We start from the raw sequence: 17,825 nt of genomic DNA on the forward strand, positions 1-17,825 counted from the left end.
GCAGCAATAAGCTGTGACATTTTCAAAAGCTCAGAAATATGAGCTGGCCCCCAATAAAGGACACCATCTGGCTATGGCTTTGTTAGAGGTTTTCTTTTCGATTACATTTTCTGTCATTTTTGCATAAAAATGCTTCTCTCAGTGTATTTCAAGCACATGTTTGGAAGGTTCTATGCTGGGCTGCATTCAGCGCATTTAGCTGTATTGTGCCGGCATTTAGCACTAAGCTTTAGGCGGTTAGGCAGGTGTTTTCTACTTAAATACTAACAGGGAAGAAGTAATATGGAATAGAAGGTCAGGGACAGGGCAGGAAACATGATTATCATGGCCTAAGGCCTGGAACACATCCCTGGAAACAGACAAAATGCTGTGGAGGTTAGGAAATGTCTTTTTTACTCTTTTTTTTTCCATAGCTGATTGCTTGTGTGAATGTGCAATCAGGTATTTCAATCCTTTTCTGAAAATCTAGTTTGGCTTTTGTAAGATGGCCTTAAGTTATAGTATTTTTGCCATGTGGGTCTGAATCCATTGCTAAGCTAACAATTCATAAATGTGTTTCTTTTCCTTTCAGCATTTGACATTTTGCACTACTCATTAAGAGAACTGATATAATGCAGAAGTCGTTCATAAAAGATAGAAGAAAATAATTTCTATCAAAATTTTATCAAGACAGTCACCCACTTTGAATCAGGAAAGCACTTATTTTACAGCATATGAGTACATGATGAATATATGCAGGACTTTCCACACCAAAATTCCATATATGGAAGCTGTTATTTTGAAATTCAGCTGCTATAAAACTTTCCTCCACGTTTGGATTGAACAAATATGACATGCTTTCATGGAATTAACTCTACAAATGTTAATGGTCTTTCGATATGACCATTATGTGGTTTCTAAGGCTTTTCTATAATAATGTAACAAGGGATTGTCTCTCTACCTCCCTATCTCACATAGTCTAGAATAAACACACACTCCTTTGATCAAAAGTTGCAGAGACAATTTCCTATATTAGGATCCACTTTAAGTTTACATAGGTTTTCATGATTGCACAGGCACTATGGTAATTAATTAGAAGCAACTGGATCAGAGGGTACTTAACAATGTCAGTCATCTGTCAGCATCATCCTTTCTGAGGGCATGAGAAAATAATTGATTTATAAGAGAAGAGTAAGGGATAGGTTAAGAGTAAGGGGAATCTGCCTGAAATGTAAAGAATTACACTTTGAAAAGGAATTTTAAGGCAACATATTTCGCTTAGATTCCTCGTTGTCAAAGAGTTTCTATTGACTACCTTCAGATGGAGCCAGGTATTTGCATAGTATGTTGTTACATCTTATATTTGAAGTTGTGGTCTTTGTCAATCCATTACTGGCATCAAATGGCAGGAAAATCTCTGTCTCACATTGTCTAAGGGGAATTTTATTAGAGATAGCATTTTCAGGGTGTATTTGAAGGAGGAAAGCAGATAATTTTACCTTTAGCTATGTTTTATTGAGCAGAGAAAGGGTGAAATTGGCATTACAGTTTGCTGGTCTTACAAGAAGAGAGAAAAAAAAATTGCAGAAGTAGCAAAGGCAGTATATTTTACCATCAATTTTTTCTTTCCGCTTACTGCCAACAATTATTTAGTAACAAAGATGATGAAAATAGAATTCGAATTTTGAAGGATGCCTAACTGTAGAAGTAACATTTTACATCCAGTAGGGAGTCATAGAACTTTACAGAACTTCTAAGTATTAGAAGGCTGCACCTAAGTATGGTGGAATGAAAGAGGCAGGAAAGTTGACACTGGCTGCGGTTCAGGTTTTTCTCTTTCCATGCCTACAGAGATGGCATGATTGATTCCAGGGCAGATTTCCAGGGACTGCCGTAGTAAGACTTTTAAGAAAAGTCTTTTTTTAATATCTCTTTTTATTCTTTATCTTAAACAGCTCTTTTGTATTTAGTTGCCTGAACTTTTTATCAGTGAGAGATAACTGACAAAAGATATTGAGAGTTAACATTTTAGAGTAGAGAAGTGTAATTTCAGTTGGGACTCCTTTTTTGATTAGTTTGTGTTTTGGAAGGGGGTTATGTAAGGTTGCCGAATGATTCAAGCTAAGAATGTGAAGTATCAAAATACTATTCAACTTCTGGATTTCCTCTTGGCATGTATATTGTTGCATAACAAATTTCTACTGAGTATAAAAATTTTGGCTTAAAACAAGACAAATTTATCGTCTCACAGATCTGTAGGTCAGAGGTCTATGGTTGGATCTTCTGCTCAGGATTTAACAAGGCTGGCATTGAAGTGTTGGCCAAACTATGTTTTTTGAACTCAGGATCCTCTTTCAAGATGACACGGCTTTTGGCAGAAATTACTTCCTTGCGATTGTAGGACTAAGGTTCTCATTCTTTTTGCTGGCTAGTAGCCAGGAGCTGCTCTCAGCTTCTGGAGGCTACTCAGTCCCCCAACGTGTGATGTGGTCTTCTCTACAAAATGGCATTTTGCGTCTCCAAGACTAGCAGGAGAATCCCACTCATGCTTTGAATCTCTTCGTTTTGAGAGATACCACCTGTTGAAGTCCGGTCCATTCAGATATTGGCCTTCTGATTAAATCAAAATCAAATTATTTGCTGCCTTATGTCTACAAAATCCCTTTGGTCGTAATATGACACAGTCATGCCTACACTCAACAGGAAGGGCTTCTATACGGTGTATACACTGGGGGATGTGAATCTTGGGAGCCAGATTAGAATTCTGCCTATCGTAGCATGATTTTGAAGACTGATATATGGAAATAAAACAGTATTTCAAGTTCTAAAATCTGGTATGGGAAGACTGGAGATTGAACTAGGAGTAGGTATATCCAGATATTAAGGGAAATAAACACAGAAAAGAAAGACTTGGGACTGCAAGTGATTTTTTTTTTTTTGACAGATTGAGAATGAGAAATGTATGACTTGTAGAAACACACAGAAGTTTCAGGATGGCATGCAGTAAGCAAAAACAAACAAACGGAACAATATTCTAAAGAAGTCTCTATTCATTTGTAAATAGGAAGTATCTACCTCAACAACTTTCTCCTCATTTTTCTCTATTTAAAGTAATTTATTAATTCTACACCCCCCAAATGTTGTATTTAAATATTTTGTTTTCTTGTATTTTTGATTTCAAAATATAAGAATTTTTTGAAGAATAATTACAAGGGTCAGCTTTTTCTTTTTAAGCATATCATGAAAAATTTACTAAATGCCATGTTGTATTCACATGGAAGATAAGCATTTTCACTACTGTGTTGAGAAGATTAGATATGCAAACCCTTACATGGTATTGTCGTATTTACAATTTAAATTCATACAGAGAGGATCGGAATGGAAGCAGGGGCAGGGGCTAGGATGGAAGAAGGAATTGCCAAATTTAATACATTTCTAATTTTTTCTTGGTGTATGCTGAACAAGTTGGCATTCTCCTCATAATTATACTTTCTATATTCAACCATAAATTACCTTGCAGTCCATTATTCTCTAGTTTAAATAATTCCAATCCAATTAAGTTTCCCTTGTAAAACCTATTGTCTAACTGTTTAATAGCTTTCCTTTTTTCTCTTTAAATTTATGTTTTTCTATATGACTTTAAAACTTTAGAGTGCAGGCATTATGATATACGCTATTAGGCATATGGAGGTTTTGTAATTCATTGATAACTATGGATTGTAGGTTATATTTATATACTTTTATTGTTAATCTAAAAATGACAATGTAGGCCTTGATAAGAACATGACTACTTAATCTCACTTTTTCATTTTTGAATTTCCACCGAGAATACCTAGAGGCCCATGATTCAATGCAAGCCTACTAGAAAGCTCATTTTACATCCAGTGGAAGAAGTAGCTGAGCAATTGCCTTGGAATTTTTCACTGCCTTGCTCAGATGCCCTAGATGTTTAAGTAGTCTTTTGAGATGTCTTTAAGATATTGTATTATTTTTTTATTTCACTAGACTACTGCTGGATTCCTTAATAAACATGATTACGTATACGTATGAAATGATTCAGAGAATATGTTAGTACAAATTCCACAATTGGGAATTGTATTTCAAGAGGGTAGTTTGTATACTGAGTCTAGTATCACTGAATCAAACCATTCATAAATTCGTTTCATTTTTTTTTTAAACCTAAACTGCATGGCTTTGACATCGCAAAAACTTGTTTGGTTTTGACATGGGAAGTTCTAAGTATGTTTGCATGATGGATATCAGGCTCAATTAAGATACAATATTCTAGAACAAGAAGAGAATAAAAAGCCACTTAAAAAAAGATTCAACATCTACATTCAGATAAAAAGTGGCAGGGGCCAAAATTTGTGTTTGAGACTAAGAACAAGACACTCCAAAATATAATTATGTATAAATCATGCCACAAACAAGAGAATAAACACAGGCTGAATGCTCATCATGGTCTGAGGAATGCGGACCTGAAAATAGCCCTGTTTTTTGGCAAGATATACAATATTCCAATCTAAGTAAGAAAGGAAAGCCAAAAAATAGGTCTAATTACACTTTGTATAAGCAGAGATTGACAGACTAGCTTCACCTGGATTCTGAAACATGATGAATAAAAATACCTTTATGAAAGGCTTAGTCAGGGACTAGTGGAGAAGTCCTGCTGCAGTTTGAGTTTTAAAGGACAAATACATAATAGAGAGTTGAATGAAAGGATTTTAATCTGGCCAGATCTGAATTTGAGAGGCTTTATCATGAAGAGCCAAATTACATCGAAAATGCCTCAGTAAACTATCTTTGTTGGCAAGGTAGAAACCTTTATATTATCTCCTTTTAAAATGGTTTTGAAGGTGATGGTCAGGTTTAAGGATAAAAAGTATTTGAGTCCAAAGTAAAGTGTAATAGTAAGGGGAAAGGCTTCCAGGGGTAGACACCAAGAGTTTTACTTCTCCCAAATAGGAGAAAGATATCTGATTGTTCTGCAAATAGGCACAGGAGTTGTCTCTTCCTGTGTCATAGGGTAAACATAAGAAATATAAAGTATCTCCTTCAGTTCCTGCCCTATATATTTTATAACTTTTATACATATAAACATTAAACTCTTTCCTGCAGTCATGGGCATATCTAGTCTCAATATTTCTTGATTACTAACAAATGGTGGAAACTCAGCAACAGGTCATTTATTAATGATAAATTTCAAGTACTTGGCTTTAATTTGACATATTTACTTAGTCTCTGAATCTAACTTTTACTGATTGTGTTGACAAAAGAGATCACAGCACAATATGACTTACTCAGTAATGACCAAGATACTGAAGAGACTACAAAATAAAATCTGAAAGTGAATTATATTTGGAGAATCTAGTGACAGCTCGAGGGGCTGAACTTATGGAATGTAACATGAGCAACATTTCTCTAGAAATGCTAATTTTGAAACGTGTTTTGTTTTCATGTTTAATCTTTCAATTTGTACATTGAGATTTTTCTGTTAGTATAAGGAGAACATAGTATGAAATTTTAAATTTCTGGGGATCCCTGGATGGCTCAGCGGTTTAGCACCTGCCTTTGGCCCAGGGTGCAATCCTGGAGTCTGGGGATCAAGTCCCGCGTCGGGCTCCCGGCATGGAGCCTGCTTCTCCCTCCTCCTGTGTCTCTGCCTCTCTCTCTCTCTCTATGTCTATCATTAATAAATAAATAAATAAATCTTAAAAAAAGAAACTTTAAATTCCTAAATATGATGAATAGTACAATTATGTTTTACTATATTACATAAATGATTCTGTAAACCTATAAATGAATTAAAATATATTTCATATATGTACAGATATGTATGAAGTATACATATGTCTGTAAGAGTATGAAAACTCTTTAGAGTATGAAAACTCTAAAAAATAGTATGCATAAAGGAATTGTATACTTGCTAATTTAATTAAAATGAGATAGGGAGAGCCATAAACTTGTAATAAGTAAGGGGATGGAAAATATCAGATAACAATTTAGAGGATGCAGGGAAGAGTTAGATATGAAGGTGTTTGGCATCCAGAATTACATAAATCTCCCTGAATTATCTGAATTTTCTTTTTCTAGTGGTATTTTAATGTTTTTGAATATAAATTAAATTATTTGACATATTACTTATTATTAGTTTCAGAGATAGAGGTCAGTGATTCACCAGTCTTTTTTGTTTTTTTTACCAGTCTTATTTAATACCCAGTGCTCATTACATCACATGCCCTATTTAATGTCCATCACCCAGTTACCCCATTCTCCATCTCTTCAAACCCTTCCCTTCCAGCAACCCTTAGTTTATTTCCTATGATTAAGAGTTTCTTATGGTTTGTCTCCCTTTATAATTTCATCTTGTTTTATTCTTTCCTCCCTTCCCCTTGGATCCTCTGTTTTGTTTCTTAAATTCCACTTTGAGTGAGATCATATAATAGTTGTCTTTCTTTGATTGACTTATTTTGTTTAGCATAATACCCTCTAGTTCCATCCACATCATTGCAAATGGCAAGATTTCATTTTTGATTGCTGAGTAGTAGTATTCCAGTGTGTGTGTGTGTGTGTGTGTACCACATTTTCTTTATCCATTAATCTGTGGTGGACATCTGGGCTCTTTCCATAGTTTTTACCTGAATTTTTATAAGTGAGCTTCATTTTATAAATATCTAAACTGCCTTTAGTCCATCAGGGTAATAGTGCCTAAATATGAACTTTGAAAGAAGAGTTTTGGAAAGCTATGTTATAAATGTTTTTTAATTTATTATGCTTGAAGTTATATTATAAAAAGTGATACTTTATGATTTATATACATTATTTTTGTGGATTATTATTGAAAGGATTAGGTTAGCAAATCTATAAGTAAATGAATAGTACATTAAAAACAAGTACAAAGGTCTTTGGAGGAATGGCTGATTCTAGGACTGCAACAGGAAATATACAATGAGCCTTAAGCCTGGAGGATTTTATAGTGTCAGAAGGTAAGAAAGTGGTAAAGATGAAAACTTGACAGTTATGTGTTTATGTTAAAGGGATACTCGAACCAAATGAAATCACTACCAATGGCCAAAGCTGGAACAACTTGTACAAGAAATAAAGTAGTATAGGATCATTATCCAAAACATAAATAACCATAATAACTCATAATAATGAGTCTATACAGATACAAATAAATGATTGAGCAAACAAGTGAATAAATGAGGGATGAGTTACAACTCCCTTATAAAAGATCTCAAAATAACATACAGATACTTCTTTCTGAAGGACATGTACCATAACTCCTTATCTTTAAGTGTGGGCTATACTAACTTCCTTCCAAAGAGTACAGTTATGGAAAGAGAGGGAACAAAAAAGAGTAACTTTACAGTGGAGACATCTGATAAACCATGCTTCAACCAACTGATTAAGGTCAATACTAACAATTATAAATCATGTTGATACTACGTACTCTTGATATTATAGTAGAAAAATAGTACTTTACTACCATGGCTTTTTTTTTTTAAGATTTATTTATTTTTTTGAGAGAGAGAGTGGAAGGAGGGCAGAGGGAGGGAGGGAGAGAGAGAGAGAGAGAGAGAGAGAGAGAGAATCTCAAGCAGATTCCAGACTGAGCTCAAACTGAGCTCAATCCTAGGACCCAAAGATTGTGACCTGAGCCAAAACTAAGAGTCAAGTGCTTAACTGACTCAGCCACCTATCCACCCCACTACCATGATCTTTCTTACAAAATCTTTAATCTCAATCTAATCATGATTAAAATATCAAATAACTATTAAGGGGTATTTTATAAAATGCTTGACAAGTAATCCTCAAAATTATCATGGCCATCAAAAATAAAGTCTGAGAAACTGTCACAGCCAAGAGGACTCTAAAGAGACATGATGACTAAATGCAATGTGGTTTCCTGGATGGGATTCTGAGAGAGAAAACAACATGACATTTATCTACCTGGTGCATTTTGAGCATGATTGTATGATAAATGTTAGGCTCAATTAGTAATTAACAATATGGTACTCTTTCCTTTGGATAGTAAAGTAGCAAGGAACAAATTAACCAACAGCAGAAAAATAATACTACAAGAGATTTCCACTATAAACACAGATGCAATACTACTTATTAAAATACTAGCATATCAAATCCAAAAATATACAGAAAAGACAATGCATTCTGATCAATAAGGTTTATCCCAGTAATATAAACTTAATTTAACATTCACAATATTAATTAATGTAATTAACCTCATCAACAGACTAAAGAAGAAAATGGCATGATAGTTTAATGGAGGTAGAAAAGGCACTAGACAAATTTAACAATTCATTCATAAAATTTCTTGGTAAATATGATTAACAGTGTATTTTTTCAAATTGATAAAATTTATCTAGAAGAAACCTACAGCCAGCATCATACTAAATGCTGAAATATGGATGCTTTTTCCCTAAGATTAGAAATCTCTGGGCGATCATGTTAATCCTACCAGTTATAGTCAATATTTTACTGTAAGTTTCAGCCAGTGCAATAAGGTAAAGCAAGAAAAATTGATAGTAAGGAGACATGGAGATTAGAGAAGCATGATAGTCTGTAAAATACATGAAAGGATGTATTAAACTACTAGAACTAATGAATTTTCTTAACATCACACAAAATATGGTCAATATACGAAACCCATTTGTATCATTCACTATAATACTACTATATAAGTAGTTGGAAATTGAATTGTTACTTGTAATAGAACCAATAAGTGAGAACTATTAATGCATAAAGGTAAAAAAAATGCGCAATACCAGTGTAGTGAAAACTACAAAATATTGCTGACAGAAATTAAAGAAAACAAATGAAGTGGAGAAATATTCCATGATTATGGATTGGAACACTCAGTAGTGATCCGAACTGATCTATAGATTTAATGTATTCCTAATTACAATGCCAGCAGATTATTTTATAGAAACTGACAAACTGTATCAAACATTTATGTGAAAATATAAAAGCACATAAAATAGCTAAATAATTTTGAAAAGAACAAATTTGGAAGACATATTATTTGATCTCAGTACTATAAAAGGTGTGAGTTTTGTGTAAGGATAAACATATGCACCAATGAAACAGAATAAAGTTCAGGGAAAAAAAAGCCAACATACAAGTATGACTGTAATTGATTTTGAATAAAATGCAATGGGGATATAATAGGGGGGAAACTAGGGGATCCCTGGGTGGCGCAGCGGTTTGGCGCCTGCCTTTGGCCCAGGGCGCGATCCTGGAGACCCGGGATCGAGTCCCACGTCGGGCTCCCGGTGCATGGAGCCTGCTTCTCCCTCTGCCTGTGTCTCTGCCTCTCTCTCTCTCTCTCTCTCTCTCTGTGACTATCATAAATAACTAAAATAAGAAATATATATATATTTAAAAAAATAGGGGGGAAACTAGCCTTTTCAATGAATGATGCTGTAATACTTGGAAATCTGTTTTGGGATAAAAACAATTTTCAACTTTACATCACACCATACACAAGTCACTTTGAAATGAATCAGAAATATAAATGTAAAAGCTAAAACTATAAAATTTTGGGAAGCAATAAAACAGGAGATAATATTTGTGATTTTGGGGATGCTTGGGTGGCTCAGCAGTTGGGTGGCTGCCTTTGGCTCAGGTTGTGATCCCGGGATCCAGGATTGAGTCCCGCATCAGGCTCCTGTGAAGAGCCTGCTTCTCCCTCTGACTGTGTCTCTGCCTCTCTCTCTCTCTCTCTCTCTCTCTCTGTCTCTCATGAATAAATAAATAGAATCTTTTAAAAAAAGATTTGTGATTTTGTTTTAGGAAAATATATTTTAAAGGGCATAAATCATAAAAGAAATATAGATACATTTTAATTAATAAAAGTTTAAAAACTGCTTTCTAAGTCATGGTTAGAAAAATGAAAACATAATAGACAGTCTGGAAAATATATTCACATCACATTGGCAAATAAGTGGATTAAAATATTCCTGGCATCATTATTCACTAGGGATGCAAATTAAACCACATGGAGATTCCATACGTACCCACTAGACTGGTAGTTTAAAAGGCTGACAAGAACAAGTGTTAGTAAGGTGGTAGAGCAAATGGAAATCTCTTATATATTGCTGGTGGAAATATGAAATGGTGCAGCCACTTTGGAAAATAGGTTGGCAGCTTCCTATGCAATTAACCATGTATTTTTCAGGTGATCTACTTATTCCATTCTTGTTTATTATTCAAGAGAATAGAAAATGTATTCACACAGAGACTACATGAATTTTTTTTGGCAGTTTAATCTATAATATCAAAAATCTGGAAACAACCCATATGTCTGTCAATTGATAAATTGAAAAATATTCACCACATAATAGGTTATTATTCAGTAATCAGAAAGAACAAATTATTGATACACATGGCAACATGAATGAATCTCAGAAACTTCAAAAACTAGGGAATCTAGTTAGCATAGACTCTATGTTATATCGTTTCATTTATGGAAAAGTCTAGAAATGACAAAACTATCATTACAAAAAACAGATTCGTTATTGCCAGTGTCTATGGTTAAGGGGAATGAATTCATGCAAATAGGCACAAGGAAAACTTGGGGAGTGAGAGCATTTAAATATCTGCTTATATTTACCAAAAATCATACAAATACTTCAAATTTTATCGTATAAATTGCACTTCCATAAAACTGACTAAAAATATAATTGAGATCTCTACATGCAAAAAAAAAAAAGAAGAAGAACCTACACACACAGACCTAAGACCCTTCATAAAAATTGACTCAAAATAAATCACAGTCCTAAATCTAAAATGTAGAACTATAGAACTCCTAGAAAATTAACATAGGAGAGAATCTAGACAAACTTAAATTTGGTGATGACTTTTTAGATACAACATCAAAGGCATGATCCATGAAAAAATAATTGATTATCTGGAATTCATTAAAATTAAGAAAACTTCTGCTCTGCTAAAGATACTGTCAGAGGAATGAGAAGACAAGCCATAGACTGGGAGAAAATTTGAAAAACCCATATCTGCTAAAGGATTGTTATTCAAAATATACAAACAAATCTTAAAACTGAACAATAAGGAAATGAGTAACTTGATTAAAAAATGGGCCAAAGGCCTTAAGACACCTTCCAAAGAAGATATACAGATGATAAATAAACACGTGAAAATATGTTCAACTCACATGTTAACACTGCAATGTGATGTCACTACCCATCTTTTGCAATGGCAAAAATCCCAAACACTGACAATACCGAATGTTGGAGAATGTGGAACAACAGGCACATTCATTTGTTGCTGGCAGTAATGCAAAATGATACATTCTGGAAGATCTTTCAACCATTTCTTCTAAAAATAAACTATACTCTTACCATATAATACAGCAGTCACATTCCTTGATATTTTCCCAAACTAGTTGATATCTTATGTTGAAACAAATACTTGCACGTGGATGTTCATACCAGTTTTATTCATAATTGCTTAAACTTTTAAGCCACCAAGATTCGTAATTACCACAACTTGGAAGCAACTTTGGAAGATGAATGCATAAATAAATTGCGGTAAATCTAGATGATAGAATGTTATTCAATGCTATAAAGAAAAGAGCTATCAAGCTATGCAAAGACATGGGTACATACATATCTGTATACATACATACATACATACATACAGGAAGTCAGAGAGCAGGGAGGGACGTCCCTCTTATGAAAGGTTGGGTCTTTTTATTCTATTCAGGTCTTCAAATGTTTGGATGGAGTCCACCTACATACATTAGGGAGGTCAACCTACCTGACTCAGTCTACTGATTCAAATGTCAATCTTATCTGCAAACACCCTCACAGACACGCCCAGAGTAATGTTTGACCAAATGTCTGGGCAATCTATGACCCAGTCATGTTGATACATGAAATTAACCATCATATAGAGCAATAGGAACTCTGCTGCTACAGACATTTCATTTTATTCTAGGATCTAGAATGAAGGAGTAACATCTTCCTGAGACTCAAAAGTATTGAGGCAGAGGGGAAAGGCAAGAGAACTGGCAAAGCCATGCAGTCTCTGATAAAGCTTTGTTCTGAATTTGAATACTGGCCACTCTTCTTACATTTTATTGGCTAAAACAAGTTACATGGTTAAGCTGATATAAATTCTTTTTAAAAAGTATTTTGAGAAGGAGAGAGAGAGAGAGAGAGCACGAGTAGGGGGAGGGGTAGGAGAAGAGGGAGAAGCAGACTCCCCAGTGAGCCAGGATCCCAACTCTGGGCCTCGATCTCAAGACTATGAGATCATGACCAGATACTTAACCAACTGAGCCACCCAGGCTTCCCAAGCTTCTGTATATTTGTGGGCAAATATACATATACCACTGGAATATACCATAAGTCACATGAAAATGAATGCTGATAAATAACCTCTTATAGGGGACAGAGAAATGGAGGATTGTAATTCACTCCATCCTATTATCTTTAAGGACTCAAGAAGTTCAAAATGTCCTATGATTTTCAAATTCAAAATAGAAAAATACTTCAACATTTTTAGATATCTTTTTTTTTTCATTTTTAGATATCTTAAGCGATCTTTATCCACTTTGTTAACTTTGTGAGCTTGACATAGAGCTAAAATAATAAGTGACATAATAAATTGATCAAAAATAATTTATTGACAAAAAATTATGGCATCATTTAGAATATAAAGTGGAATCATAAGAGGTGCAAAATTATGGTTCTTGATTTATTCATTGTCATTTTTATATGATTCACTATCATGTTAAATACTGTACTACCTGCTTTTCTTATCACAATTGGCACAGGGGAATTTTGCTGTGAAATTGAGTGTATTGCTCTAATTCTGATGAAAAGATAGAGACTCCATTAATTGCAGTACCATCGGTACTTACTAACAAAGGCAGAGTATCGCCACATCCAGTTTATCTAGGTTAAGTCTATCTCAAGACCAGTATCCTTGGAATACATATAAGACTGGAATTTGTTGGAAAATATTTTTTTTTAAATTTTTATTTATTTATGATAGTCACACACACACACAGAGAGAGAGGCAGAGACACAGGCAGAGGGAGAAGCAGGCTCCAATGCACCGGGAGCCCGACATGGGATTCGATCCGGGGTCTCCAGGATCGCGCCCTGGGCCAAAGGCAGGCGCCAAACCGCTGCGCCACCCAGGGATCCCATGTTGGAAAATATTATATGAAGTCCATTTTTAAAACATGTTGACCGTATTGCTTCAAATTTTAACATTCCACTTCTGTAATCAGAAAATAGTATGTGATGGAAACAGTCCATTATTTTTCTTCACTATTTTTCTGTTTTGTTTTGTGTTTTCATCTGGAACAATAGAAGCCTTCAGGCATTCAGACACATACACACACACACACACACACACATATACACACACACACACAGCTCTAGGGTCGCATAACTTGACATTTACTTTGCCACCATCTTTTGTAGCTAGATTTGACCCTGTGACTATGGAATGGAAATAGTGGTAACATGAACTATTGTCAGACCAATGAATGCTGGTTTCCCTTCACTTCCCACTTTCTGCAATCTCATTGTATAGAAGATGATGACAATTGGACCAGCCATCAACATTAGCTCTAGAAAAGAAAAGCAGAAATTCATCTTTCCAGTAAGAATGAGAGGATCTTTATACTAACCTGAGTCCCTGGGTGTTTTTGTGGAGCAGACTTGCCTACCTGCCCTGGACTGTTCATTTTCTCTGAATATTTTTTTTGAGAGATATTGGGGAAAAAATCTTGTTTAAATTGTTATGTTTTGGCATCATAGCTTAGCCTATGTATAACCAATTGATAGACATGTGGAATCTGGTAGTATATGTGAAACTTAAAACTGGTTAATTGGACAGACTCTAACAAATGATCAAGAGCTAGTAGCAGTGGATCTTGACACTGACTGCTGTCTGACCTCTCCTACCAGTCGTTTCGGTCTCTATGCCTCTTGAATGCGTTTTGACAGTCTAACCAAGGTCAAAAGTAAGTATCACACAGATTTAATCAAATACTCCCAAAATGAAATAATCTCTAAAGTCAAAGGTTATATCCTTTTAATTACAAAAGGGAAACTTGCATTAGTTTCTTTACCTTTTAGCCAAGACCTTAGTGGTTCAGACGAATCACTTTTGACTCTTAAAAAGGCTTTTGGCCCCAAATCTAATTGTCCTAGATTTACTCATTACTGTGAATGTGCTGTTGCTCATACCATAGGATGCTGGTAAAAGTTGCTAAAAAATAGAGATTCCTTAAAAATAAGAAGCACCACTAGTTTGACAAGGCCAGGGACATCTAATTTGATTATTAGCTGGGGAAGATCTTCCATGATTCCTAAACAAAGCTGGTGTACCACTATTTTCTACTTTCCATAGAGTCTAACAATGGGAACTCTGCCTTTGAATTACTACTGAATTTATTTCTCGTGATGATTCCTCAATGACTTTCTATGAACCAGTTTATGACCCAATTCATCTGCATATTGATGCTTTTATTTCCCTTTTCTAATAACAACAGAATTATTTTTAAGAATAGTGGGTCATATCATCAGTTTCAGGAGAAAATATGTTTGCTTTCCTCTCCCAACCAGGGGCTGCTACTGCACCTCTTTAGTTGGATCTCAGATGAGACTTTTACAGAAAAAAATTAAAAATGGAAGAAGAAAAAGGAAATGAAACATCATTCCCAAAGTTTCTTTGACCTTTGAGGGAAATGAATGGCACTGAGAGAAGTTGTAATGAACACTGGCTCCAGTGTTGTGACATTTCTATTACCTCATTGTTTGATAATTTCTCTCTACCCTGCTCAAATGATGTCTGCAGTTTGCTTTTTCCATTTTTCACCTTGTGATTTATCCGGTGTTATTGAGGACTCAGTCTGTTTACTGTAACTGTGTTTTTATTATCCTTGTCTAAGGATGACTTTATGATTATGAGTTCCCTCTGAGTCTGCTCTAAATTCTTTGTTGCTAGCATTCTACGGCATTACTTTAACTCATAATGTCTTACAGTACACTGCTGAATATATTGCCGTACAAACAGTGTACAAATTTATTTCTTTCCCTCCTCAGATTTTAATTCAGCAATCAACGGTCTTGGGGAGTGGTTACTCAGTACAGAAAATGAAGGAGATAGAGATCCAATAACCAAATATGGCTGGTAAGAAAATTCCACAGAAACAGAAATATTACACATTTATAGCTTTTTTGCACCAGTAGTCTCTGGGAATTTTCATTTATTTTGTAAATGTAATGATAAACCTGAAGGCTATCTTAAAATGTATTGCGCCATGGACATCTTAATGGGATGTGAATGTGGAGCTGTCAAGTTATGCTTACAAATAATGTTATTTCCTAAACAATTTTATTTTAGGGATTTGTACACTATTTTTCCTGAATATGTGGATTAAGCCAAGATATGTCAATAAGTTCTGGGGAAATGTCTTATGGATATGAACACATTATCTGATAAAAATTCATATGCGGCTGTTTGCTCATGGCTGAAGATACAGATAGGCCAAAGATCAGTGAAGAGGAAACAAATCCAATCTTATGCATTAGGATTCCTCACCATAGTGAGCACATACCTAATACACCAAAACAGCACAGTATTTTTTTTTAATCTGAAATTGTGTTTATGATCAGTGAGAGCTGTGGTCTCATAGAAATAATTTTGACCTTAAAGAAACTGCATAGACCTGCTTGTCATTTGGCTGCTGCCTGGAAAAATATCCATTCATCTTCTCTTGTCTTAAGTGTATTTGTTAATCAGGATGATCAGAAAAGTATTCCAAATCAAAGTATCTTGGCTTAGAATATTTCTGACCGCTTCCCTCAACTCTAGGAGGCTGACTAGCACTTTGTTTAAGGGCATAGCTTCTAATATTAGACAGCCGATCAGGGTTTAAATACTGGCTCTGCTAACCTCTCTGTCTAGCTATGACCTTGCGAGAATCTTCAGGGATGACGGTACCTGCCTCCCAGATGTTGGGTGAAGCATTTAGCACATATTAGAGGAGGAATGGTGGTACCTAGAAGATGGTTGCTCTCACCAGTGATGTTGCTTGTCTAGTAAAGCAACACATTCTTGTCTCCCTTACACCTTGGTACACATCCAGACCTACTGAAATACCAAGGGCTGAATAATATGGCATTCATTTTTTTACATTTGGGAGTCTCTCTCTCTCTCTCTCTCTCTCTCTCATTCTCTCTCTCTCTCATCTATAGGGTTCACTCTATTGGTTGGCCAAGAGAGTGGAGGCCCAATATTTATAAACCTCAAGACCTATGCACCTTTCAGAATTATTAAGATTGACTGTTCATTATATATTGACACAAAAAGAATCTTTATTTTCTGAACTTTAGAAAAGGAAAAATGAACTTATTATACATCTAGGGATAGAGGAAGTGTGATTAAAAATAATGAATAATATGATTTCCTATGACTAATTTGAAAAATGAGTTTTTCAAACTACAACATTGGATCAAAGCAGTGTGCAGATTATTGAAATAAATTATTAGGAAATCCTGTAAAGAGAAAAGAACAAGTAATATGAAACATGAAAAGAATTGCTTACTTCATTTATATTTTTGAAAGGTGTAGAGCTTCCAAAACAAGCTCAAAATCAGTCTCGGCAAAGATGATATTAACCTAATAACAAATAAGGTTTCATTTTTCAAATCAGGCACAAGGTTTCCAAATTCATCTAAGAAGATTTAAACTGTGGTTTTATAATGATAAGAAAAAATGGATAAAGTTACTTGAGAGAGTATCTAAGGGAATTAGTAGTTGGGTGTTGGAGAAGAGCAGATTAATAATGTATACCAAGTGCTCTGTACTTAATTAGTGAACAAACTGATATTTCAAGTTATTCTTACTTCATGAGAAAATTGCTTTATCTTAATATAAGGTGGTAGTGATTGCTTTTTATTGTTAGAGACATGGAAATTATTATCCACTTTTAGAAAAAAAAACTTTCTGGATGATATATCCATAGTGTGCAAAATCTTAAAATGTGCCCCAAAGTGTACAGTGCAATATATATCTCTTCATAACCTCATGTGCCTTTTTCCTCCCAAAGGAAACCTAGTCTTAGTTTTGCTTCATCTACTTAGATATTTTTTAGATGTCCCCTAACATTAATGCTAGGTGTGGGGTTCAAGACTAATAGTTTCACCTGTGTGCCATTAGAAACCAGAATTAGGATTTTTTTCATATCAAGATGCAGTGTCAGGGAAGTAGAGAGACCCACTCTTGGCAATTCAGGTGTAGTGTAAGACTTGTAGTTGACCAGAACAGACTGCCTTAGTTACTGGGCTAGAGCCAATTGCTGGGAAAACTTGTGTGTGACAATTTCTTAGGAAGAGGAGAGCATGCAAGGTATTAATCTTGCATTAGTTAAATCTTAATCTCTCACAGTCTTTGTTTTGATGTTATTTTTTATTATAATGCCTCTCCTTCAATTTTCCACCTAGCAAACTGTCACTGATCACTCCTGGGCTTGAACTTGACTTGATTCCTGATGAACTCAGGAATAAGAAATACCCTCTCAAATATATCCTTTTACTACATCATATTACTTGCCATTTATACTACCTACATCTATTTACTCTATATCCACTATACTGATATATTTATATACACTTCTTTGGTAATCTCATTCATGTCCCACTGACACTTTGTTGCCTGTGAGATGTATACTTTCAGCCTAGAACTGTTCTTTAATCCCAGACCTGTATCTCTAATGGCCTATTTGATTTATCTACTTGAAAATCAGAATTGCCTTCCTGAATCTGAAAGTTGGCTTATCCAAC

The 17,825-nt window shown here is 34.8% G+C and overlaps 1 protein-coding gene across 1 annotated transcript in view; it reads right to left on the bottom strand.

Annotated features, from left to right (window-relative positions):
- Positions 1-4,394: 4,394 nt before the first annotated feature.
- The window catches only part of LOC129499971 (RNA-binding protein FUS-like), a 105,463-nt gene continuing 92,032 nt past the window's right edge, over positions 4,395-17,825 (bottom strand). Inside the window, exon 2 of the mRNA XM_055310139.1 lies at positions 4,395-4,501. Within this exon, the coding sequence (XP_055166114.1) occupies positions 4,395-4,501 (107 nt within the window). The remainder of the gene's footprint in view (positions 4,502-17,825) is intronic.

The sequence above is a fragment of the Nyctereutes procyonoides genome, unplaced genomic scaffold (genome assembly GCF_905146905.1).
Source record: "Nyctereutes procyonoides isolate TBG_1078 unplaced genomic scaffold, NYPRO_anot_genome, whole genome shotgun sequence".
NCBI classification, from domain to species: Eukaryota; Metazoa; Chordata; class Mammalia; order Carnivora; family Canidae; genus Nyctereutes; species Nyctereutes procyonoides.